This window comes from Pelophylax lessonae (genome assembly GCF_965119305.1).
Source record: "Pelophylax lessonae genome assembly, chromosome: 3".
Classification (NCBI taxonomy): domain Eukaryota; kingdom Metazoa; phylum Chordata; class Amphibia; order Anura; family Ranidae; genus Pelophylax; species Pelophylax lessonae.
In genome coordinates, this window is record NC_138770.1 from 146,834,528 (window position 1) to 146,862,499 (window position 27,972).

A 27,972-nucleotide genomic window follows, 5' to 3' on the forward strand; every position below is an offset into this window, starting at 1 on the left:
TTGGTTTGCGCAATATTTATTGCGTTTACTAAGGGAAAGATTTATGTAATTTTTATTGTTTTTTGATTTTAACTAGTAATGGCGGCGATCTGCGATTTTTTTTGCGGGACTGCGACATTGCGGCGGACAGATCGGACCCCTGACTAACATTTTTGACACTTTTGAGGGTACCAGTGACATTACTACAGTAATCAGTGCTATACATATGCACTGTTACTGTAAAAATGACACTGGCAGGGAAGGGGTTAACTTTATTAGTGATCAAGGGGTTAAGTGTGTCCCTAGGGGCGTGATTCTAACTGTTAAGGGGCGTGGCTTGTGATTTAACCACAGAGACATACGATCCTACATAGCAGGATCGTATGATCTCTGCAGTTACACCAGGGAGATTGACAGGCGGCTTTGTTTACATCAGCCGCCTGCCTTTCTCCCTCTCCAGCGGGAGATCGCGAGTGGCCGGCCAACATCGGAGCCGCCGGTCACTCGCGCGGGGATGCCCGTGAACAAGCGGGGGCATGCGCTCGCCCCCTGCAGGCTCCTGGGCAAGCGACGTAGAACTATGCCGCTTTGCCCAGGAGGGGCTGACTGCCGCAGTAAATATACTGTGGGCGGTCGGCAAGTGGTTAAAATGCATGGTTTTCCCTTTTATGAACAAGAAAATAATGACGTTATAGTGTTGGGCTGGTATAATAATGCTATGGGGCAGGTATGACATTTTTTCCAGGGCCGTTTTTAATTCCCAGTCCGGCCCTGCCTGAATGCGATTCTTCCACGTTCAGGAGAGGGAGGTTGAAGCTCCTCTAACAGCAGCAGATCCTAAACTCTGGTAAAAGCCTTTACATTGACACATAGGCTTTTATGGAGTGGAGTTTAGGAGCTTTGGCAAAAAAAAAAAACGCCAAAAGCACCTACACTCAAGTTTAGGAGCTTTAGTGTACATGAAGCCTTATGGCCCATACACACATTCCGAAAATTGTACGACAGATTGTCCAATTTTTGTGGTTGCCAGTTCCATATTGAAAACGAAGACTTTACTAAAGTGATGGAAATTCTCGTACGACAGAATAAAAAGTTGGAAGTGTTGTCATATGTTGTAGTGTATTTGTATTGTATTTTTGAATGACAATTGTACTGATTGAGTGAAAATCGTACTGGTAGCGTACAATAAACATTTTCGTCCCATCAGATTATAATCGAATAAACTGTCGTGATCGGCTCTCAAAAACTCTGTACTAACAATCAGATTATTGTACGATTTCTTTGAAAGCGGTATTTTTGACCTGATTTTCGGATCGTGTGTACGGACCATTAGACTGGCCACCTCATTATCTTTCACCTTTTTAAATGTGTTTATAAAGCGCAGGTTCAGACGATCATAAAAATTGGTGGACTGCTAATACACAGATTGCTGCAAGTCTGCTAGCTAAAGATTTCACTCAATACACCTTTAAGTCCCTTTCACACAGACGTCCTCTGTTCCATTTCAGCAGGGAATCCTAGACTGATCCCTTCTTGTGTCCAATCAGGACGAAAAACAGATATATGCGACATCTGTGCCCATTATGAATTTTTAACCCTTACAGCGTTGCAAGTACAAGAAAGGAGAGCTGCAGTTACACTCTGCAGAGTTCAGTGAGAGCTCTGAGAGCTGATTGAAGGGAAAGAACACACCCCCTTCAAACAGCACACAGGAACAGAGCTGAGGCTGTCAATCAGCTGGAGCTCCCTCCCCTGTCACCATTTTTCTCTTGGTCGAAAACTTGTCAGAAAAGATTCATGCTGATAGCAGAGGAACGAAGCAGTAGACAGAAAGGACTCTTAACCTTCTTAGCGGTATTAGCGAGCGTGGCTCGGGGTTACATTTCAGAGCCAAATGAGGTAACCCCGAGCCACACTCGGGGTACCGCCAGAAGCATCGCTGGATCCTGTAAGCAGGGTTACTTACCTTGTCACCGGGATCCAGCGATGTGTCCCGGCGGTGTCTCGCGGGGGATCTTCCTCCCGATCGTCTCCGTGCCCCGGCTTCCGTCTCCTGCGACGTGGCGTTCGCAGGGGGGTGGAACCTGCGGCAAATTCAAATGTAAAAACACACCAAACACACTGATACTATTCAAAATAAAAAGAAATCACATTAGTTTGCCTCCCAGTGCCCTTTCCTGCAGTTTTACTGTACTTTTTATGTATATATATATATATATATATATATATATATATATATATATATATATATGTAATTCTTGTGAATGAGCAGCCCAAACCAACTGTATACATTATATATATATATATATATATATATATATATATATATATATATATATATATAATGTAATGTATACAGTTGGTTTGGGCTGCTCATTCACAAGAATTACATGCAAAATAATGTTACCGCTTTCAGCACCTAAAATCCAAAAGAATCATGCCGCCAGGGAAGTTAATGCTCTGCACTGAGACAAGTAAATACAGTAGAGGGATATGCTTTGTTCACATTTCATGTCTGAGATTTACAACCACTTTAAAGATAAAAAAAATAAAAAAACGACATTTGGCGATAATGGAATAAGGCATACTAAGAGGATACTGGTAAGTGACATTTTGTAGAACTGAAAAACAGCATTGGTGAGGGTTGAAATATATGTGTAAATATATTTTGCAATCTTCAGCTCCATTCACATTAGGTATTTGGACTCATGGCAAAACGTGCGATATGTATTTGGGTGCCATTATTCTAAGTTCAATAATTTTTATTGATTTTTGTTATAGATTGTCATACCCAAAAAGAGTAAAGACAAAACAGTGTGTAAATTACCACCTACTATCTCTCCTAGACCTGGATGTTAAGATTCTGCCAAATTTGGTGGCCAGTGGTGGAACAACCAGGGTAGCAAAAGTCCCACTTGCAACTGTGCGCTGGCATTCCCCCACTGTGGGAGGTCCTAAGACAGCAGGAAGGGAAGTTTAATGAAGAAACCCTAATAGCTCTAGCCTTGGGATCAAATTTTTTTAAATTGGATCCTTGCTTTATACAGGGCGCCCTCTGTCAAGATCAAAGTCAATGGGCACCCTTTCACAGCCTTTTAGTTCTAAAAACACAACTAAGCAAGGTTGCCCCGTGTCACCTCTTTTAATTACACTGCTTATAGAGGCATTGCTCTGTAAGATTAGAGGGAATCTGAATATTCATGGACTTATGGTGGGTCCCAGTAAGCACAAATTGCACGCCTATGCAGATAATATACGGTTTTATATCTCAGATCCATGGATAACCTTGCCTAAATTAATAGTGGACTTGACATTTGACAGAGATCCAAATAACTGAAACAACCATGCTGTTGTATTTACCTTGGGAGATGGTTAGCTCCCTTAAGCAATCCTTTCCTTTTCAATGAAATATGAAGGCTGTTAAATATGTGGGCATATATTAAACTTATAAGGGTGTCTGCTGAAAAGGATGTTCCCATGCTTCAAAAGATAGAGATAGGCCTGGAAGGTTGGGATAAAGCCACCTTTCAACATGGCCTGAAAGAATTAATACTATAAAAATAATGTGTTACCAGAGCGTTTAGTCCTCCTGCAGATGGTGCCCATTGCGGTTTCAAAAACCCTTTTTTCTTATATCCAGCAGGTTTTTACATTTGTTTGGAAAAAGGCTAAGCCCAGATTAGTAAATCAAATTGTTATATGGGTTAAACCGGATAGTGGACTAGGTCTCCAAAATTTGAAAAATTATTATAGACCAGTAGCTTTGACCTGAATACGTAGCTAGAGACACCATGCTGATTAAAATGTCTGGGTAATGCTCGAAGGAAAAGATGGCGAGCTGTAATACAGCCCATGCTCCATGGGTTCCATGTTTATATAGAGGTCTCTTAAATACTACCTCCTTGCTTACTACTCATACCTTGAAACTTTGGGACATAATGAACAAAAAGGGAACATTGTCCCCACCTAGATCCCCCCTCCTTCCGTTGGAGTTTTTTTTTATGGCTTGATCCCTTAATATTGGAAAAGAACACAAACGGCCTCAATTGAAGACTGGATTAAAACAGGTCAATATTGTTATGTATAATATCAGTCTGCTGGAGAAAGAGGGGTTGTCTTTATGTGGTAATAACCGTAATATATTTAAAATATGTTGTTGTGGAAAGGGCCATGTATGGTGGTTAAAATGGGAAAAATAAAAGATTATAGATAAGTATTGGTTTATGCTCACCTTGAAAAGAATACACCAGACGTCCAGATAGGGGGAGAATAGGGACAATATTGTGGGGGAACCAGGAAAATGTGGGATTTTATTTTGGTTTGTAAAGATTTATAATACAGAAATTTAATTTTTACAATAGAAATAAAACTGAATTCAAAAGAGGGAATCTCGCATGGAGGCCCAGGTTTAACTCTCTCTTTGTTACTTCTTTGTTGGATTCAAAGGTATTCATTACAAGATTTCCAACAGACACTGTGGTTTTTATTTAGTGGGAGAGCCAACTGCACAGGGCAAACAGCAGTATCAAAATTAGGAAAATAAACTAAATAAAACCAACTAGCAGCTACTTGCGCAATATCCAATCACCTCTCTGAGAACAAGGAACCTGATCGATAACGATGGATGACAACTCTATATTTTATCGAAACCCAAGAACAAAATGTAACATATTGCAGTTTACCAGTTCTTGGTGGCTGCATGTGTTCTTTTTTAGGCTTTTTTTAAAATCTAATGATCATGCCAGTAACACGCTTTCTGTTCAAAGGTGACATTACTCACTCACTGAACTGTATATGCAGCATTGTCCTGGGACAGGAAGTGTATTGTGACAACGGAACACCTGTCTGTCTTCCATAACCAGGGATATACTTACTCTGTAGTTCAGAAGGTAACCTCTGTGAACCAGTGGCGGATCCAGAGTCTAATCTCGGGAGGGGCACTGTCATTTTAATTTCTTTACTAGTAATGGCGGCGATCAGCAATTTTTAGCGGGACTGCAACATTGCAGCAGACAGATTGGACACCTAACCAACATTTTTGACACTTTTGGGGGTACCAGTGACAATACTACAGTAATCAGTGCTAAAAATATGCACTGTTACTGTAATAATGACACTGGCAGGGAAGGGGTTAACCCAGGGGCGACCAAAGGGTTAGGTGTGAGCCTGGGGGGTGCTTTCTAACTGTGGAGGGAAGTGGGCTTGTAATATCAACACAGAGACCTGTGTTCCTAAATAGGAGGAACACAGGAGCTCTGCAGTGATTCCTGAGACAACAACGGTGTGCTGCGTTTACAACTGCAGACCGTCGTTCTCTCTTCACAGGGAGCGATCGCGGGTGCCCGGCGCCAATCGCGGCTGCTGGCCCTGTGCCTTGGCTTCCCCGCTGACAAGTGGGCATGGGCGAGCGCACCCCCAGGATCGCTCTCGCACATCGCCATACAGGTACGGCGATTTGCAGGAACCTTTCGCCATATAACTGTGGCAGCTGGTCAGCAAGTGGTTAAAAACAGTGACATGGTTTTAAAGTGGTCCATGCATCCCCATGCCCGCATGCCATTTGTATTCTGACGCATGGCTGCAGTGTCCTGATATGACATGCCGGTGCAGGTCCATGAAAGCACCCTGCATGCACACCCGGAAGCATGACATATTGGGACACAGTGGCTGTGTGTCTCAGTAGAAATAAATGGGATGCCAGAACAGGGATATATGCAACACTTTAAACATCCTAAAGCCAGTAAATGACAGCCCTGCATGTTAGACACATGTCTGCAGCACACCCTGTGTAAAGGAGGCAGAAAGATTATTTTCACTGTCATTCTATATCATTCTATATCATCATCATTATCATCACACAATACAGGTGCTGTGGCTCAATGCATCTGTACTGTGTGATTATAATGATGATAATGAAAGCATTTAGCTGCTGTATAATTCCTCATGGTGGCTGGGCAGCAGCAAGGCTATGGCATAGGTGAAGGGTGTTACTGTACCTTTTTGGAGACAAATGAATTCATTGCAGATTTGATGTTTTCTGCTTCCTCACTGCCCCAGCCTGCTATGGAGACCTGTCCCTCTGTGTGTTCACACACACTGACACACGCTGCTGTGTCTTGGCGAATTCCCCCTCAGCCTGAGCCCACCCTCTCCTCTCTGCACCCATTGGCTGAAGGAGTCAGGCAGTGATGAGGCTTCCAACTCCTATCACTCCGCCTGGGCGGAACCTTCATTTTATTGTCGCAAAATGCGGCTCCTGGTGGAATTAATCCACCTCAGCAGGGAATTAGAAAAAAAAAAAAACTCTATGATACAGCATCCTGGGCCCCTCTAAAAGAACTGATGGGGCTCGGGGATATTTTAGGTCTCCTGGGAGCCAGGGAAGCAGAAATAAAGTCCCTGCAGCTGTATTTAGATAATGCCTCTGGAAACTTAATTGACTCCCCCCCCCCCCTGGATCCGCCCCTGCTGTGAACTGATAAGACTTCTTGAACTAAGTGCACAGGACAGCATTAAATTCAACAGGTTTTCTTGCACTTCTCAAACAGATAACACAAAATGCTTTCAATTGAATATTGAATTGCCCAAAAGGGGGTAAATAAGAAAAGTTGTCAATAGAGTTTATATACACTAATCACACAAGGTACTGTACTTCAGATTATGAATATATTTGCACATAGAAGTCACAAGGCTGCTTTAACGGCTGATGAGAAAACTGGATTTTTGTACTTACCGTAAAATCCTTTTCTCTGAAGTTAATTGACAGATGCAGCTCCATATCTTCTTAGACCGTTGGGTTATGCTTCTCCCATCAGGAATAGGACACTAGGCAGGAAGAAGCTTTACAATGCCTATGGGGCTGTCCCTGTAGGCATAACCCCACACACTCTGCTACAGCCCTTCGTTTCGTTGCAAGCAGTGTTTAGAAGACAAAAAAAAAACATTTCACTCACAAGTAGAGGGGTGGGTGCTGCTTCTGTCAATTAATTTCAGAGAAAAGGATTTTACGGTAAGTACAAAAATATAGTTTTCTCTATCGTTCATTGACAGACGCAGCTCCATATCTTCTTAGACCATTGGGACGTCCCAAAGCAGTATATGCATGAGGGGTGGGAAAAACGCAAAGAAGAACGCAATTCCCCAAAGGCTAAAATTAGCCAACCAGGTAACATGGAGCTCAACCAGGAACAACTGGAGCTCACCTAGAAAAACATACACCCTCAAAGAGAACAAACAAAAAGGTTCTCTTTTAAACAGCAGCCTGCAGAGGCATCCGAAGATGCCAACACATCTACTTTGTAGAATTTTGTGAACGTATGCACAGACAACCAAGTTGCCGCCTTGCAAACTTGCATCACTGACGCCTGATGGCAAAAAGCCCAAGAGGCACTCAGTGCCCTAGTAGAATGCACCTTCACAGGGAAAGGAGGAACCTGACCCTTCAGTGAATAAGCCTGAACAACCGTCTGCCTGATCCATCTGGATATGGTCATAGCAGACGCAGCCAATTCTTTATGAGGTCCCTCGGTAAGGACAAAAAGGGCAACTGATTTTTGGAAAGACTCAGGGGCGCCAGGTAAACCCCGATCGCCCGGACCACACCCAAAGAATGCAAGGCAATTTCCTTGGGATGCTTGGGCTTTTGACAAAGTGAAGGCAGCACAATGTCTTCATTCAAATGTAAATCAGAAACCACCTTAGGAAGAAAAGACTGATTAGGTCAGAGTACCACCTTATTTTTGTGCACCATCAAATAAGGTGAGTGGCAGGACAACGCCGCCAATTCAGACACTCTGCGGGCAGAAGTGATAGCCAACAAAAAAGGCAACCTTCTGAGAAAATGAAAACCGAGAAATCTCCCGAATGTTCTCAAAAGGAGGCTTTTGAATAACAGATATTACCAAATTCAGATCCAAAGGAGGTAGCGGGAATCTCCTCGGGGGAGCCATATGGCGCACTCCCTGAATGAAAGTGCGAATCAAGGCATGCATAGCTAACGGGCATTGAAAAAAATACAGCCAAAGCTGACACTTGGCCCTTGATAGTGCCCAAAGCCAACTGCTGTTCAACCCCTTTTTGCAGAAAGGCCAAAACCCTAGTTACTGAAAAAAAGCGAGGGTGCACCTTCAATTATTCACACCATGAAATGTACGATTTCCCTGTACGATGATAGATCTTCCTGGAGGTCGACTTCAAATGATGTAGGAATCACAGAGTCAGAAAGACCTCTATCTCTCAACACCTGGCTTTCAACAGCCATGCCGTTAAAGCCAGCAACTGTAAAGCAGGATGGAAGATCGGCCCTTGAGACAGCAGATCCTCCCTGAGTCTCCAAGGAGCATCGGCGACCAACCTTACCAGGTCTGCGTATCAAGACGAGCCCAGTCTGGGGCCATCAGAACGACCGGAATCCCTTCCACATCTATCCCGCGTAGAAGCCTCGGCAGGAGTTTCAGCAGATTAAGGCATAAATCAGCAGATACCGACCCCAGGGCCAGAGGATCCCGAGACCTGGCTATGAACCACTGAGCCTTCCTGTTGAGGCGAGAAGCAAACAGATTGGCCTTGGGAGTCCCCCACTGGAAACACCTCCGGGTGTAGGGACCATACCCCTTGATCCAACACCTGACGACTCAGGTAATCCGCTTGCCAGTTATCCACACCTGGGATGTGTACAGCAAAGAGGGCTGGAACAAACTTTTCCACCCAAAACAGAATCTCGGCCACGTCCCTGGCTGCCGAGACACTATTGGTGCCCCCCTGATTGATGTAAGCCACAGCCGTGACATTGTCCGATTGAATCTGAAACGGACAATCTCGCAGATGAGTCGTCCATTGGCTCACACAAAGCTTTATTGCTCTGAGCTAAAAAACATTGATCGGTAGTTTTGACTCTTCCACTATCCAGGTTCCCTCGGCACAGAGCTTTCCCAGCACCCCGCCCCAGCCTGACGTCCGTGGTCAGCACAGTCCAAAACAACCGCAGGAAAGACTTGCCCTGGCATAGTGCTGGCGACTGAAGCCACCACAACAGAGCAGACTGTGTTGTGGTTCAACCGAATCAAAATTGTCCAAGGACTTCGGATCCTTGCTCCATTTGACAAGAATCTCCCTTTGTAAAGGGCTCATGTGAAACTGAGCAAAGGGAACCGCCTCCAAGTTTGATACCGTCAGACCCAAGGCCCGCATGCAAATCCGCAGAGAGAACAGATTGTTTGCCAACAGCAACCGAATTGCTCTCTGCAACTTCTGCAGCTTGTCCAGGGGAAGAAAGACCCTCGCCAAAGCGGAATCCAGAGTCCGGCCCAGATAATCCAGTCTCAATGAAGGTATCAGGGTGGATTTCTTGAAATTGATATTCCACCCAAACTCTTGCAGGGTTCTGACAGTGATGGGCAGGTCGCCCAACAGGGCTGAATGAGAGTCTGCTTTCAATAGGAGATTGTCCAGATACCCCAGTACCACAATCCCCCGTTGGCGCAGCAATGTCAACACCGGGGCCAGTACCTTGGTAAAACCTGGTGGCGGAGGCGAGACCAAAGGGTAACGTCACAAATTGATAATGCTCCTCTGCTACGGCAAATCGAAGAAACTGCTGAAGCCCAGCTTAGATAGGGATGTGTAGATATGCCTCCTTAATATCTATGGAGGCCAAGAAGTCTCCCTGGTATAGGGACGCCACTACCGTGCAGAAGAATTCCATCCAAAACCTCAGTACCCACACAAAGCAGTTTAGAGCCTTGAGATCCAAGATTGGACGCACCTTGCCCTCTTTTCTGGGCTTAGTAAACAGGTTTGAATAAAACCCTTGAAAACGTTCCTGAGAGGGAACCGGCACAATCACCCTTTGTGCAAGCAGATCTTGTACCGCCTCTCTTAGATCCCTTAACCCTTCTGGAGATAGATGAAGATTGGAGGGGAAAAACCTGTCCGACGGTCGAGACCAGAATTCGATTGCACCCTGATTGCATCAGTTTGTGAACCCATTTGATATGAATCAAGGAAGTCAACACAGACTGTGTGTTCAGATTCTAAGTTCCCCTTAAGTAACTTCACCCAATCAGTGACCATCTGTGACACCAGAATGTTCACAAAGATAGGTTTGAATATGGAAGCTGTCAACACATGTAGATGGCGGGACAAAGACTCCACCCGTCCATCCACGAGGTCTGTAAATGCCGGGGATTCCTCCACCGGAACCACAGTTGACTTATTCAATCTGGAAACTGGGTGATGCACCTTTGTTAGCACAGTCCATTGAGTGGAAACTGCCTCCGCAAAGGGTTAATGGAGTTTAAAACGCCTGGGCACCACTAGCTTGTGCTTGATGCACCTCCATTGTTCATTAACAATATTGTCAAAAAGCTCCAGACAAGGAAACACCTTGCCTGACTTCTGGGCTTTGCGGGAGCCAAAAGACACCTGCGTACCTGACGCTGTAAATTCATCTGCCATTTTTAAAGGTTTAGCAAATTGCTAAAGGTATTTAGCAATTTATATTTACTACAACGATTGTACAACACATGTTCTGTGTTCTGTGGGAGACCAGATATAGTGAATGCAGGGTCCTGGGTTTAGTAACACTTTAAAGTTTACCCTTTAACAAAAAAAAATAAATAAAGATAAGTGCACTTTTTTTTTTTTTGGAGGTAAAAATCCTGGAGAGCATTGCACCAGTGATCAGCAGATTACTGATGCCATGCAGGTCTCTTGCAGACTGTCAGTGTCACTGTGTTACACTGTAGGGACAGGCAGTTTTACACTGACAGGAAGAATCAATGAACTACTACAGCGCCGTAGCTGTTCACTGAGAACTAAAAGCCAACAGCCGCAAAGGCTGCCAATTACTTATAGTGCAAAGATTTGCAGGGATCTGTGATCCTGCACGGCCACGATCTCTGTGAATTGTGGCAGCGAGTACAGAAGAGAAGATCCACGGGGGGGGGGGTGTTTTGGTGTCTGATGCTAAACATGTTACACCCTAAATATGGGTGGAACATGTAACATGTTCAGAAAGGTGAATTTATCCTTGTAAACCTCTGAAATGAAAAGAGCAAATCACTACTAGCCTCAATCCACAGCACAGAGTGTAATTTCTGAATCCACTTTGTTCCCTCCGATATATATGCATTTGTCACTTCTAACAGGTTATCTCAACACCACAGAATTTTGGGAGATGGTCAATCTCTCCCCTTCCAGCACACAGAAGGTGAATGACAGCCTCGTCTGATGTACAAACTGTGATGTCATAGCCCCACATCTTTTCTTCTGGAGTTCAGATAACAGCCTTTGATCTTCATGTTTCAGAAGGCTGTAGAGAAGAGGGGGCTTCAGAAAAACAGGTATAACTTATGTAGGAGTATTTGTTTCATTTCTGTGCATCACCTGAGGCCAGACACTTCATTGGGTATACAGTGCCTTGCGAAAGTATTCGGCCCCCTTGAACTTTTTGACCTTTTGCCACATTTCAGGCTTCAAACATAAAGATATAAAACTAATTTTTTGTGAAGAATCAACAACAAGTGGGACACAATCATGAAGTGGAACGAAATTTATTGGATATTTCAAACTTTAACATATAAAAAAACTGAAAAATTGGGCGTGCAAAATTATTCAGCCCCCTTAAGTTAATACTTTGTAGCGCTACCTTTTGCTGCGATTACAGCTGTAAGTCGCTTGGGGTATGTCTCCATCAGTTCTGCACATCGAGAGACTGAAATTTTTGCCCATTCCTCCTTGCAAAACAGCTCTAGCTCAGTGAGGTTGGATGGAGAGCGTTTGTGAACAGCAGTTTTTAGTTCTTTCCACAGATTCTCGATTGAATTCAGGTCTGGACTTTGACTTGGCCATTCTAACAACTGGATATGTTTATTTGTGAACCATTCCATTGTAGATTTTGCTTTAGGTTTTGGATCATTGTCTTGTTGGAAGACAAATCTCCGTCCCAGTCTCAGGTCTTTTGCAGACTCCATCAGGTTTTCTATCAGAATGGCCCTGTATTTGGCTCTATCCATCTTCCCATCAATTTTAACCATCTTCCCTGTCCCTGCTGAAGAAAAGCAGGCCCAAACCATGATTGCTGCCACCACCACCATGTTTGACAGTGGGGATGGTGTGTTCAGGGTGATGAGCTGTGTTGCTTTTACGCCAAACATAACATTTTGCATTGTTGCCAAAAAGTTTGATTTTGGTTTCATCTGACCAGAGCACCTTCTTCCACATGTTTGGTGTGTCTCCCAGGTGGCTTGTGTCTCCCAGGTGGCTTGTGGCAAACTTTAAACAACACTTTTTATGGATATCTTTAAGAAATGGCTTTCTTCTTGCCACTCTTCCATAAAGGCCAGATTTGTGCAGTATACGACTGATTGTTGTCCTATGGACAGAGTCTCCCACCTCAGCTGTAGATCTCTGCAGTTCATCCAGAGTGATCATGGGCCTCTTGGCTGCATCTCTGATCAGTCTTCTCCTTGTATGAGCTGAAAGTTTAGAGGGACGGCCAGGTCTTCGTAGATTTGCAGTGGTCTGATACTCCTTCCATTTCAATGTTATCGCTTGCACAGTGCTCCTTGGGATGTTTAAAGCTTGGGAAATCTTTTTGTATCCAAATCCGGCTTTAAACTTCTCCACAACAGTATCTCAGACCTGCCTGGTGTGTTCCTTGTTCTTCATGATGCTCTCTGCGCTTTAAACTGACCTCTGAGACTATCACAGTGCAGGTGCCTTTATACAGAGACTTGATTACACACAGGTTTCTATTTATCATCATTAGTCATTTAGGTCAACATTGGATCATTCAGAGATTCTCACTGAACTTCTGGAGAGAGTTTGCTGCACTGAAAGTAAAGGGGCTGAATAATTTTGCACGCCCCAATGTTTCAGTTTTTTATTTGTTAACAAAGTTTGAAATATCCAATAAATTTCGTTCCACTTCATGATTGTGTCCCACTTGTTGATTCTTCACAAAAAATTACAGTTTTATATCTTTATGTTTGAAGCCTGAAATGTGGCAAAAGGTCGAAAAAGTTCAAGGAGGCCGAATACTTTCGCAAGGCACTGTATGTGAGGTTTTAAAACAGTTTATTAGTTATTCATTTTTATTTTTCATTTTCTGGCTTGCATGTGTTACAACAAAAAGCCTTTTGCTGCAGTGATCCCCTATCCTTGGCACTTTCCCCACAGATTTTCTATTCCAAAGGTCCAGTGCCACATGCCTTTCTGGATGAATGATGGCTAGCATCATCCAATCCACTTCCTGTGGTCCCAGGCTGTCAATAACACGTTCCTCTTAAGTTTATCAACTCGCAGTACTGATGGACTGGGCACTGTACAGTTCAGGAAGTAGACAGCTTACGCATGCCACAAAGGAAGAAGAGGAAAGATATGTGATGTCATCAAGTGGCTTAAAGACTGCAGGAAAAAAAGATATGTATGGGCTGTTCGTTAAAGTGGTTGTAAACCCTAAGATATACCCGGTGAAGCGAACAGCCTCAGATGATACACAGAGATGAAACAAATCATTCTACATAGGTTTTACTTGTTTATTTGCAGTCTTCTTTTGTCTACAACCCTTAAAATGTGCAGAAAAGTGTTAAAATCTTTCTTCATCTGTCGGGAGCACAGAGGAGTGGGCAGGGAGGCTGGAAAGTTGTCCGCTGAGCTACCTCCCTGAGATCTCATGTGTTAGGAAAACTTCTCAGAAGTGACTTTTGCTAAAATCAGAGGAAAGAAGCACCAGAGAGAAATTACATTTAGAGCTTTGGAGAGAGACAAGTAAACACTGCAGATATATACGTGCTTTGCTTAGATTCCATGACTGGTGTTTACAACAACTTTAAGACAAAGACCCAAGGGTTGTTTCAGGGAGGAGAAGATAGGCTGGAGCTCAGCTTAAACTGAAGATTGAAATGCCTAGTCTAGAGAAGAACACAAAATACCTGCATAGCTATTCTTTTTTTAAGTTTAGTCAAATACACTTCTCGAAGGGTTGGTTCACACCACAGGAACGCACTCAAGATGCATTTCTGCATGCACGTTTTGACGCGTTCCAGTGCATTTTTGATGCATTCCACATGCTTTTTTCCTGTTTTTTTTCCACTTTACTGGGGTCTGTTGTGTTTTTGATGCGTTTCAGTGCATTCTGGTGCATTTTGATGCTTTTTACCACATTCCAGTACAGTCCAGGAAAAATGCAGCATGTTCTACTTTTTTTTTTCTGGAACTGGAATGCCCCGGAACTGACCACATTGGTGTGAACTATGCCATTGGAAACCACATAACCTAGTTTCCATGAATTTTTGGTGCAAAAAAAAAAAACGCACTGGACTGCATGTGGTGTGAACTGGCCCTAAGAATGACTGGAAGAAAGGCATCTGCCTTTACTCACGGATATTAAGGAAGTATTGTACCAGTGCCACAGAGATTTTCCACCTCGTTTGGACACCTTCAGGGATTACAGAAAGCCAGATCCCTGGATTCAAGCCGAGAATAAAGCAATTTAATGAAATAAAGCAAAATCATTTCTATAAAGATCTGAGGGGCATCAGTATGAGGATTTAAAAATTTTGAAGATGTGAAAAGGAATGATACCAAGGAATTTGAAAAGTGTTTAAATGACAGAAAATAGGACGTGCAAGCCTGCTTACATGATCAGGCTTGTGGTTCAGTCCGTATTGACAAAATAAAACACTTTTATTGGCCAAATGGGATTTTCTTTATTGCTTCTACAATATTACAGCATGTAACAAACAATATTCAAACAGGGTCCCCTTAAGGTTCTAGGATTGTCATTACACGTCTCTGTGCAATAGTTTATAGTAATTCAGGACTCGCGTCCACACAAATTTTACACAATGTTATTCTAAAACTACATTAAACACTTCAGTAACAGCCTGACTATGCCCCTTCATTACGAGGATATTTAAAAGTTTTCAGTGCTGTAAGTTTTGCCTTGTTCACAGCACTACAGTGAACTCCTGTATAAGGGCTGTGTTTAGAACACCTGTGCAATCCCGTGCAGGCAGCCCCATCCTTGTCAATTAAGATGAAGAGACTGAATAGACAGGGCCGCTGCTCCCAGTTTGATATCTTTGCAGGTACACATCCTCAAACCCACACTTTGGGTAAAGATACACTTTTTTCCATTTCAGATAAAGTAAGAAAGGGTTAAAACCCATCATTTCATTTATGTATTTTGCAGTCTGTATATCATTGAGAATTTCCTTTACTTTCTGTTCAAATGCTTAAAAGAGAGAAATCCTCTAAGTTATCATCAGAAAAAGTGTCTGCATTGAAAGACCGCCACGCTACTACTGTGATTGTGAAAATCATCTATCTATCTATCTATCTATCTATCTATCTATCTATCTATCTATATATATATATATATATAAAATTAAATATGCCCAAAATATATAATGGGCTTATTGGTGATCACTGAAATGTGTTACCACACCAAATAGAAATGAATAACCAAAAAATGTAGCAGTGCCCCCTTAAAAAACAAACAAATGTGAATAGTGGTGGTGGGGGGGGGGGGGCGTGGAGCGCTACATTTTTTGGTTATTCAGCAAAAAAAAACTGACAAGGGTTGTATCTCACACTTACTAGGGGATATAAAATGGCTTTAGATACAATTAAAAAGTGCATGTTTTCGGTTTTTTAAACTAATGCTGTATGTTTTGTCATTATTCATATAGACTACAATTTGCTGAAAAGTCCACTCTAACCTCTGCAGTGCTGGGTAACCCCTAGTTAGAGTAAGACAAAGTCAATGCATATTCTGTCTCTAGTTTTGTGTACTCTATATTTTATACATGACAGTGGATCACTAGCCAAAACATTTTATTTTGTTTTGGATAGAGTTGAAAGGAGTAAATCCTATATAAAACCTTTACTGCAGTTTGTATGTTTGATAGGGACTTTTAATCTCACTCCCTGTTTCTATGACATGATCGAAAAAAAGAAGAGATTTAAAAGGAAAAAAAAATAAATAAAAGAGAGACCACAACCACCTTGATTATGGAACATCCTTAATATTTTTTTTACAAGTTGATTACGTGCAGACACACAAAATATCACACAGTCCACAGGCTGTACACTAAAAAGAGTTTGAACTCCAGCCAAAGTTTATTGCAACTAAAACAAAATGTTCACTTCCACCCAAAGCTATTGCCTCAACATGTTGCACCCATAGTAGGGCCTAAGCATCCCCAGGATTAAGCCTGGCTTTGAGTAAAACATCTTGGGGCCATGGCTTTGAGTGGGAGTGAACGTTGTGCTGTTACTGCAATAAACCTAGGCTGGAGTTGAATGTTTTCGGTGTGCGGCCCATTATTTGGATGGTAGACTACAGAGAAGAATGGACTCCAGGGCTGGCAGTAGGGAATCAAGGAGGATACAGGCTGGCCTGTGAGCGATGAAAGTGGTTGAGTTCATCACACAGTCTAGTTTACAAAACACTATCGAAGATTCAATAAGAGTAATCCATACCTGGACTCGAAAGATTTGAGAATCTAGCCAACAGATTTTGGTCTGCTCAGGGAAATACTGCTCTGGGTTGAAGTATGGTACATGACGGTTGAGGACCAGCCTGTAAAATATAACCAAACTATAATATTTAACTACAATAATACATTTTTAGTAAAAAAGGAAAAACATTTTATAAACTGTAGTAATGGCAGGTTCCTACTCATAATATATCTTTTTTGCTGTTGTTTCCTCCAGTGATTTTCATTTTATGATCCCTAAAATATTTTACCAATTTCCTCTCTCATTCACACACTTCCCCTATATGTTCTGCTTAGGGCACCTTCATCTTCACTTCCCCTCTGTAATTGATTTCCAAAACTGGAAGGAAGCAAAGAGGAAACCTCTTCAGTGGGACATAAATAATTTTTTAGGATTTATTTTCTAACTATAGAAACACTTTAATCATTTGAGTAAAATGTTAAGGGCATGAGGGGGAGCCAGAGGCACCACCCCCCATCCCTTAATGATGCAAATGAAAAAGAACCAAAAATAAATGTTGGGATTTTTAAAGGTGTCAAACCAAAAGCAATTTTAAAAACAGAACAATTTTTTAACTATTTCCATAAGATCACAAGGACTTAAAATTATCTAAACGATTACAACAAGTGCTATCTGGACATGATCAGAAAGCAACCGCGATGACAGGGAACACAATGCTGGCTGATGAAAAGGCAGATAGATACGCCTGGAAATGCGTTCATTGACTATGTATGCTCCTTAAGAGACATCAAGCAAGCGGCTGATATGTGTTGAGAGTATTGGAAAAGTAATTGTACATTTCAGGTTTACTTTAAGCTAGAACATAAATGATAAATAGCAAGACTTCTGCATTTGCCCTTTATTTGCTTACTTACTAATTTTTATTGAATGAATGATGGAACAGGTTAGTTCCAAAAAAATTGGATTTTTGACTTACCGTAAAATCAAATTCTCTGATGTACATTGACGGACACCGCTCCTGATATTCTTGACTATTGGGTTGTACTGCCCCCTACAGAAGTAGGACACTAGGCAGAAAAAAAAAGACTGACTACGCCTATGGGCAGTCCCAGGAGGTATACTCCCCTCTCTGCTATAGGTACTCAGTTACAAGCAGTGTCAGAAGTATTACAACTCCATAGAGGGTGGGTGCTGTGTCCATCAATGATCAGAGAAATAGATTTTTTTGGCAAGTCAAAAATCCCATGTTCTCTTTCATTCATTGACAGACACAGCTCCTGATCTTCTTGACCATTGGAATGTCCCAAAGCAATGTCAAACATGAGGGGCGGAAACAGCAAGAAAAATTCCCAAGGCTAAACCATAGCCAACCCGGTAACAGGGGCTCAACCAAACAACTGGAGCCCACCTGAAACATTACACCCCCAAAGAGGGAACAGGCCTGCAAAACCTTATGGCAAAAAGCAGCATCCGCAGATCTGAACATGTCCACTTTATAGAATATTGTGAAAGTGTGCACCGGCGACCAGGTGGCCGCCTTGCAAACCTGCGTCACTGATGCCTGATGACAGAAGGCCCAGGAAGCACTGACCGCCCGAGTAGAGTGTGTCTTGACAGGGAACGGAGGAACCTGACCCTTGATAGAATAGGCCTGAGTCAATGTCTGACTGATCCATCTGGAAATGGTCACAAAAGAAGCAGACAGTGCTTTTCGAGGCCCATCCATAAGCAAAAATAGTGAGTCTGACTTCCTAAAAAGACTCAGCAGCTGCCAGGTACACCCAAATTTCTCCAACCACATCCAGGACATGCAACGCCACTTCCCTAAGATGTTTCGGCCTGGGACACAGGGAAGGCAACACAAGGTCCTCATTCAAATTGAAATCAGAGACAACTTTTGGAAGGAACGATGTCAGGGGCGAAGAACCACATTATCTTTGTGGACCACCACGTAAGGGGAGCAACAAGATAACCCCGCCAATTCGGACATCCTGCGAGCAGAGGTTATGGCCACCAAAAAGGGCACCTTCTGGGACAGCGTAAGCAGGGGAATCTCCTGAATATTTTCAAAGGGAGGCTTCTGGAGGACTGAAAGCACCAAGCTGAGATCCCAAGGCGGTAGCGGAGACCACACTGGAGGAGTCAAATGTTGAACCCCCTGAATAAAAAAGGTAGGTAGAAGACCGCCAAGGCCGACACCTGGCCCTTGATGGTACTCTAAGCCAATGTTCAACCCCCCGTTAAAAAGGAAGGCCAAGATCCGAGCCACTGAGAAAAAGCGAGGGTGAACCCCAAGTGACTCACACCAAAAAATGTGCGCTTTCCACATATGATGGTAGATCTTCTTAGAGGTAGACTTTCTAGCTTTTAACAGTGTTGGAATTACCGACCCAGACAAACCTCTATCCTTCAGCACCTGGCTTTCAACAGCCAAGCCGTCAAAGCCAGCGACTGTAAAGCAAGATGAGAGATTGGCCCTTGGGACAGCAGATCCTCCTTGAGAGGCAGTCTCCAAGGGATGTCGGTGACCAGCCGCAGCAGGTCGGCGTACCAAGACCAGAGAGGCCAATCAGGAGTCCCTAGAATGACCAGAATCCCTTATGCCTCGATCCTGTGCAAGAATCCTGGCAGAAGCTTAAGAGGAGGGAAGGCGTAAACTGGACGATACTGGCCAAATGGGGCCACCAGCACATCTGTGGCGTCCGCCAGAGGATCCCGTGACCATGCCACAAACCTTAGCACCTTTCTGTTGAGCCGAGATGCCAACAGATCCACCTCAGGAGTGCCCTACCAGAGACACAACTGATGAAACACTTCCGGATGAAGGGACCACTCCCCTTGGTCCAATGCCTGCCGACTGAGATAATCCGCTTGCCAGTTTTTCAACCCTGGAATGTGTACAGCGGAGAGGGCCGGAATGAAGCGTTCTGCCCACTGTAGAATGCTGGCTACCTCCAGAACTGCCGAAACACTTCTTGTGCCCCCCCCTGGTGATTGACATAAGCCACGGCCGAATTCGCACTGGACACCCCTGTAAACGATCTGTCCATTGATCCAGGCACAGCCTGATCGCTCAGAGTTCCAGGACATTTATTTGGTAGTTTGGACTCTTTCAGTGTTAAGACCCCCTGAGCGGAGCTCCAGCCCACTGACACCTTCCCACCCAGACAGACTGGCGTCGGTGGTGACCACTGTCCAATAGAAGGGGAGGAACTATTTGCCCTGTCGAAGAGCCGGAGAGCGAAGCCAACAGATCAGGGACCCTTTTGTTTCCCGGCTCAGCTGGATCCGATTGTCCAGAGACTTCGGACACTTGTCCTATTTGGCCAAGATCTCCCTTTGCAGGGACCTCGTATGGAACTGTGCAAACAGGACCGCCTCGAAGGTGAAAACCATCAGATCCAGCACCCGCATGCAAGTCCGGAGGGAAGACCACCTGCTGGGCAGCGAGAGATGAATTGCAGCATGTAATTTCTGGAGTTTGACTAGAGGAAGGAACACTCTGGCTGGAGCAGAGTATAGAGTCAGACCTAGAGAGTACAAATTCTTGGAAGGAACCAGAGCAGACTGATGATTCAGAAGCCAGTCGAACTCCCTCGGAGTCCATATAGGGATTTCCATTGTCTACCAGAGCAGTAGGGGACTCCGCTCGCAGGAGAAGGTCGTCCAAGTAGCTCAGTACTGCGATCCCCCACTGTAACAATGCCAGCACCGGGGCCAACACTTTTGTGAAGACTCAAGGAGCGGAGGCGAGACCAAAGGGTAAAGCCACAAATTGAAAATGTTCTTCTCCCACAGCAAAGTGAAGGAAGCGCTGGTGACAGACACATATTGGAATGTATAAGTGTCCTTGATGTCGATAGAGGCCAGGAAATCCTCCTGATGCAGGGATGCCACCAGTATGCGAATGGACTCAATTCTGAACTTCTGTACCCGCACAGAGCAGTTCAGGTCCTTGAGATCCAGAATTGGACACACCTTGCCCCCTTTCCTTGGGACCGTGAATAGGTTAGAATAAAACCTCTGAAAGGTCAGAACCAGGAGAATCACCCCCTGAAGTAACAGGTCTTGCACCGTCCCAAAGAGAGCCTGTAAATCGGTCCCGGGACAGACACACAATGGAAGGAAAGAACCTTTCCAGAGGGTAAGAACGAAACTCGATCTTGTAGCCGGACCGTATCACTTTGTGGACTCACTTGTCTTGCACCAAGGAAAACCACGGATTTGGGAACCAGCAAAGACGTCCCCCCACCCTAGGCAAGGGTGAGGGCGCACTTTCATGCTGAAGGAGCCTTGTCCGTAGGTCTGGAGAATCCCACTCTCAGCTTGCCAGACCAAGGTCCCTTGGAGGTCTTAAAAAGGCTTTGAACCCTTCTCAGCCAACCCTGAGGGACAAAAAAACTTCTTGTGAGCTGAGAAGGACAGGCCACATCTACGAGGAGGTTTCTTACCCTTACTAGCCCACGGAAGAAAAGTACTCTTCCCCCCCTGTGAGACTCTTAATGATGTCATCCAGGGTAGCTCTAAACAGGCGATCTCCTTGAAAAGAAAGATCAGTTAAGGGTTTTTTTTTTTTTATAGGAGGTCTGGTCTGCAGACCAGCATTTGAGCCACAAAACACGCCTAAGGATCACTGCCAAAAGAGACAGTCTAGAAATCAGGGGAACCGCATCCAAAGAGGCATCACAGATAAACTGCGGCCCCTGGACCAACTGGTCCGCCATCTCAGCGAAGGCCAGGGGGAGCTGCTCACCCTCCAGGTCATGGCGTAAAAGTTTAGCCCTCTCTGTCAGAGCTTGCGACACCAGGGCAATGGTGAACACAGGCCTAAGTGCCGAACCCACAACAGTGTACATATTGCAGGCCACAGCCTCCACCTTCCTTTCAGCCAGATCCTTAAAGGCCAGAGACTCTTAAACCAGAATCATGGTTGCCTTATTCACCCTGGAAACCAATGGAACCACCACCGGTGGAACATTCCACTTTTTAAAGAGGGACTCTTCAAAAAGGGTACCTCATTGCAAATCACTTAGGGACCACAAAGGGACGTTTTGGACATTCCCACTCTTTTGCGACAAATCTATCAAAATAGGAGGAGAAGGGAAATACCTTCGCCGCACCAGATGCCTTTGTGAGTGTCAAAGGGAACCGATGCCTCTGCCACAGCTTTGTGCGTCCTCCATTTTTAAAGTTTCTCGCACAATCAGCGCGTCCACCAGCGGATTTTCATGTGTAGTTACAGGTGTGGAGGAATCATCCTCACTATCAAAAAAGTCAGGTTACGTGGCCGCAGACCCAGCAGAATGGCCACGTCCACAGCAGCGATATCAGATTCAGGATCTGATGAGACAGATTTTGGAGGGGGGGGGGTATTTTTACTAGCCCGCGGCCCAAAAGCCAACTCCACCTGGGACACATTGGACTCCAGGACTGCGGTCAGTGCATCAATGTATGGTTGGGAAACATCGCTAAGGGACAACCCCACCACGCGGGTAACACCACCCAGTCGAGAGAGGAAGGCCCTCACCAGACTCGCCACCACACCAGGCAGGCACTGGCAGCACCAGGCTGCAGTGTTCTCCACGTGCTGCGTCCAGAAGGGTAGAGACCTAGGAGTCAGCACCAGGGGATAAGGAGGGGCTCCCACTGCCAATATCGCCACCCAGAAGCCTCCTTTGTTGTCATGGCCGCCGCTATTTTGAATGCCAGACCAACGCAAAATGGTCGCTGGACTCCACAAACATGGCCGCTGTATCTCACAAAAGTGAGTACACCCCTCACATTTTTTGTAAATATTTTATTATATCTTTTCATGTGACAACACTAAAGAAATGACACTTTGCTACAATGTAAAGTAGTGAGTGTGCTGCTACAATGTAAAGTAGTGAGTGTGCAGCTTGTATAACAGTGTAAATTTGCTGCCCCCTGAAAATATCTCAACACAGCCATTAATGTCTAAACTGCTGGCAACAAAAGTGAGTACACCCCTAAGTGAAAATGTCCAAACTGGGCCCAATTAGCCATTTTCCCTATCCGGTGTCATGTGACTTGTTAGTATTATAAGGTGTCAGGTGTGAATGGAGAGCATGTGTGTTAAATCTAGTGTTATCGCTCTCACTCTCTCATACTGGTCACTAGAAGTTCAACATGGCACCTCATTGCAAAGAACTCTCTGAGGATCTGAAATAAAAGAATTGTTCTACATAAAGATGGCCTAGGCTATGAGAAGATTGCCAAGATTCTGAAACTGAGTTGCAGGACGGAGGCCAAAACCATACAGTGGTTTAACAGGGCAGGTTCCACTCAGAACAGGCCTCGCCATGGTCGTCCAAAGAAGTTGAGTGCACGTGCTCAGCGTCCTATACAAAAGGGTTGTCTTTGGGAAAGAAGACATATGAGTGCTGCCAGCATTGCTGCAGAGGTTGAAGGGTTGGGGGAGGAGGGTCAGCCTGTCAGTGCTCAACCATACGCTGCACACTGAATCAAATTGGTCTGCATGGCTGTTGTCCCAATAGGAAGCCTCTTCTAAAGATGATGCACAATAAAGCCTGCAAACAGTTTGCTGAAGACAAGCAGACTAAGTACATGGATTACTGGAACAATGCCCTGTGGTCTAATGAGACCAAGATAAACTTATTAGGTTCAGATGGTGTCAAGCGTGTGTGGCTTGACACCGGGTGAGGAGTACAAAGACAACTGTGTCTTGCCTACAGTCAAGCATGGTGGTGGGAGTGTCATGGTCTGGGGATGCATAAGTGCTGCAGGCACTGGGGAGCTACAGTTCATTGAGGGAACCATGAATGCCAACATGTACTGTGACATACTGAAGCAGAGCATGATCCCCTCCCTTCTGAGACTGGGCCGCAGGGCAGTATTCCAACATGATAACGACCCCAAACGCACCTCCAAAACGACTGCCTTGCTAAAGAAGCTGAGGGTAAAGGTGATAGACTGGCCAAAAAGGTCTCCAGACCTAAACCCCATGAGCATCTGTTGGGCATCCTCAAATGGAAAGTTGAGGAGTACAAGGTCTCTAACATCTACTAGCTCCATGATGTCGTCATGGAGGATCAGAAGAGGACTCCAGTGGCAACCTGTGAAGCTCTGGTGAACTCCCTGCCCAAGAGGGTTAAGGCAGTGCTGGAAAAGAATGGTGGCCACACAAAATATTCACACTTTGGGCCCAATTTGAACATTTTCACTTAGGGGTGTACTCACTTTTGTTGCCAGCGGTTTAGACATTATTGGCTGCGTGTTGAGATATTTTGAGGGGGCAGCAAATTTACATTTTTATAAAAGCTGTACACTTACCACTTTACATTGTAGCAAAGTGTCATTTCTTTAGTGTTGTCACATGAAAAGATCAAATAAAGTATTTACAAAAATGTGAGGGGTGTACTCACTTTTGTGAGATACAGAACACAACAAAATGGCGGCCCTGTGCGGCTCTAGGAGGGATCCCTGGAGCCCAAGGCAAGGCACAGAAGGGAAGGAGGGGACCAGGCAGGAGCCCCTACCAGGTACAGTCGCTCACAGCCGATCACCCAGTTGCTGACGGCGCACCTCCGCCTCCCATCACCAGTATTGCACCCTGCCCCAGCAGGTAGGCCAGACCACCCCACTACCCCAAGTTAGAAGGGGAGGGGAAAGAGGGAGGTGGGGGGGTGGATGGGGGGGCTAGATGACGCACAGGGACCAACAGACAGAGAGGAGGGAGTGCCTACATCCCCCGTCCCCTCCAAAAACCCCCAGGGGGAGGGGGGGGGGGGGGACAGCTACTACTATACCAGGAACCAGATGGGCACCACTCCAGACAGAGCCTCCTACCCATCAAAATGGGGGGCTGTCGGCCGGGAGAAAACGCTGTGACGCAGGCCGAGACCCGGTCGTTTGTGACTTTGCGAGGCATTTAAGTTGCAGGCCAGCCCCTGTCTGGTAGGGCTATGTCGGGCCAACCTAGCGCGGAGCCAAGGTGTGCGCACGCTCACTAGCCTGACTGGGGTGACCACTGGATCTAGATTATCCAGCCTGTCGCCCAGTCCGGCAGTTGATTGTATATCTTGCCGGAAAAAAAAAATCAATTGAAAAGTAAAAAATTGCCAGGAACAGATCCCAGCAACAAACAAGGTCCAACACCTGACTAGGCAGAAAAAAACTGAGTAACTATAACAGAGAAGGGGGGGGGCGGGGGAGTATACCTCCTGGGACTACCCATAGGCGTAGTCAGTTGTTTTTTTTTCTGCCTAGTGTTCTACTCCTGAAGGGGGGCAGTATAACCCAAATTTTAAGATGATCAGGAGCTGTATCCTTTAATGAATGAAAGAGAAATATTTTTTCCCCAGAAGCTAAATAATATTGGTTGGCTCCAACTAATTCTTACTTATAACTTGGCAGTGTATTTTTTTTTTAGTTTGGTGTACCTTTAAAGAATAGATCTCCTTCAGACTAATGTATATTATTTGCTGCTTACGCAAAGCATTATAACATTTATGGTTGTGATCCACACTCCAGTTGTGGGTGCTGGCATGACAACAGACACTGTCCCCCCCCCCCCCCCCCCCATCTACAAAAGGGACACCGTGTAGCACAACATAATTTGTGGAGGAGATCAAATCCTCAGGATTATCAATATAATATTTTTCCAAATCATATAATTCTTGGTAGACCTAGCCATAAGTACAAATAATATACTACTTTATGTTCAATCTACTGACATTCTGTCCAGAGGACTAGCCAACCATTCCCCCATAACTGTTAAGCCCCATACACACGTAATGATCGTCGGCCGAATGATCGGCCGTCTTTTGTCCAGGGCTGTCCTGTTGGTTGAAAACTGCAAAAGACTGCACACAAATTTTGTCGGCCAACAACAGCCGACTGCAGAAGTGATGTCATGTGATGGTTAACTTTCCATGTCTTTTTTCTTCTCTGAGCATGCCCAGTCTTGCAAATCTCCTAAATGTCGGAGGAATTCTGTACTGACTGGCGAACAATCGGCCGTTCTGGTGTTGGCCAACAAAAATTTTAATGCCTGCACGACAGATTCTGTTCGGCCAAAAATGCGCTGTCGGCTGTCGGAAGCATCATACTAACAAGCCTACAATCGGCCGATCGGTCGTCGGCCGAATATTTACGGCCGACGATCGGTACGTGTGTACGGGCTTTACACTCCAGATAGCAGTTGAACCCACACAGTAGGGAACTGGGCCTCAAACCATTATGGCTGACCCTCATACCAGCTGAGGCGGCTTGATTGGAGAGGGAGATGGGACATTTGTTGCCACAAATAGGGCCCAATTCTGCTTTTGAATTTCTAGTGTTAGGATGATGGTTCCCCCCCCCCCCCCCACTCACTTATTAATTTCTAGTGTGACACATGGAGGCCTACCCTATACTTCGTTCTTACCTCAGTAAATCGGACAAAGTGATAGATTCTCTCAACCAAAGCAGAGCGAGGTAGCAGAAGGCCAGTGTCATAGGCATGGACATTTTCTTCACTGATCTTTTCTTAGCCTTGTGGACCGTCCCATCTACTGACCCTGAACAGACACTTGAGGCACTTACAGAAGCTGCTGTGCTTGTGGGGTTTGTATCTGAATCCAAAGAACATTACATTAAACAAGTATACGTTACATTTAATGTATGCATATTGTAAACAAATGAACAATGACTGCTGAATTAAAACCACTAGATAAATAAAAATTGCATCATTTTAATCATAATAAAAAAACTTTAACAACCTCTGTGTATACTCTGCCAATACTTCGTATGGATGATCAAAAAAATTTACATATCAAATAAACTAACAGCATGTGCCAGCTGAGGATGGAAGAGGCACTGGCCAACACGAAAGAAAGCTTCACTAAATTTAGGGAATTGTGGTTTACACAGATTAATTTTTCGACTTTACCACATCTACCTTTTCTTGGGTGATTTGAATCAACACCTGTCCCTGTGTTGTGCCAAGTCAACGCCCCTTCCAGGCCCCCCTCCACTGCCCCCCAAGCACTTTCACCAACTCTTCATTGGTAACCCTACGTACATGAATACTTTAAAGCATTTGTAACCCCAACACTTCATATTCCTGATTTGTGTCTGCTGTATTATGTACTTGTATGAGAAATTATCCTCTTCTCTTTGTAATGCTTCCAGTGTGTAAAATTCCTGGTGTTCCTGCTAGTCCCCTTGCTTTCCCACCGTGGGCAGTTCTCTAGCCATGCTGGAAACTCAGTGTGCGCTCCTCCAATGATCAGACTTGCGCCACCCTACCCCTGCTGCACAGCCATTCACTGGGAAGCTCAGTGTACTGCTGCTTCTCCTTCCCCTAGCTCTTATGCAGCTGAGAACCGAGAGAATGTGATCACTTACAAAAAAAAGGTATTTATATTTCTTTTTATACCTATACATAAATGTTTTGCCTTTCATTTCTATTTAAACTGAATGTGTTTTACAAGGTAATCATTGACGATAACTTTAAGGGGGACTGGACCTGCACTTGGCCCTTCTTCTTAGTTAAAGTGTAACTCCACTTTTATTGGGGGGAGAAAAAAAAAAAAAAAAAACATTCCCCTCTGGGTGATCTCTGTACATTACAAGGATTTTAACAAACTTTATTGCAGATTCCTACCTTTTGTCATTCTGAAAAAAATCCATGTTTGTTCCTTTGTGCTGATTGGGTCTAATGGGAGTGGTTTCATAATTATATGTCAGCTGTGGAAGTTGCACACCTCTAATTAGGAAAGCTGCTGGGCCTGCAGCCCTTTAGACATGTTCCTATTGGGAGCATGGCATCAAAAATTACATTTTTGTTGCAGGGGGATGCCAGAAATCTGACTTGTATCTTAGGGAGACTTCTAAGAAAATTGATGAGCCAATCACACAAGCAGGAAATGATGTTTCTGGGGTGTGGTCAGTACACATTCTGTGTACAGAACATCTCCAGGTAGCCATATTGCATTGCATTTTCAGAAAATTACAACAGCTGCAGATTGAAAAGTAAAGGTCATTTTGAATAACATTCAATTACAATATGATTTCTGTCGCCATTGTATATGCTTTATTTGCTATTTTTTTCCCCAGGAAGGTGGAGTTACCCTTTAATATTTCATGTTACCTAGTTGCTAATTGAAAGCTGGCTTGTACCAGTCCTCCAAGAGTTTGTCATTATTGTAAACCTGTTGTTGGATGCAATCTATGTTATTTTGACATGGTCTATGATTGTTTTTGCCCTATGAGGATCAATGGTTGATGATGCTCTGTGTACATTTTTGCTGTAGTGCCACAAAACTAATAAATTATTCTATAAAAAAAAAAAAAAAAAAAGGAGCATGTGCCAGCATTACTATATTACAGTAAACCCCCCTCCATTGCGGGGGTTACGTTCCGGACCCAGCCGCGAAAAGAGAAAATCCGCGAAATAGAAAAACCCTATTAAAATGCATTGTAGGCATGTTTTTTTTTACTGTCAATGTACGTGTAAAAGCATTTTAAGGTCTTTAATCGCACTTTTAAAACAATAGAAACTCA

At 44.3% G+C, this 27,972-nt stretch overlaps 1 protein-coding gene across 1 annotated transcript in view; it reads right to left on the reverse strand.

Moving 5' to 3' along the window:
• Positions 1 to 27,972, reverse strand: part of TAF1B (TATA-box binding protein associated factor, RNA polymerase I subunit B) — a 254,378-nt gene that overhangs the window by 181,191 nt on the left and 45,215 nt on the right. The window contains exons 7-8 of the mRNA XM_082252374.1: positions 25,853 to 26,039; positions 16,468 to 16,567 (exon numbers count right to left, since the gene is read on the reverse strand). Coding sequence (XP_082108500.1) covers positions 16,468 to 16,567; positions 25,853 to 26,039 — 287 coding nt within the window. The remainder of the gene's footprint in view (positions 1 to 16,467; positions 16,568 to 25,852; positions 26,040 to 27,972) is intronic.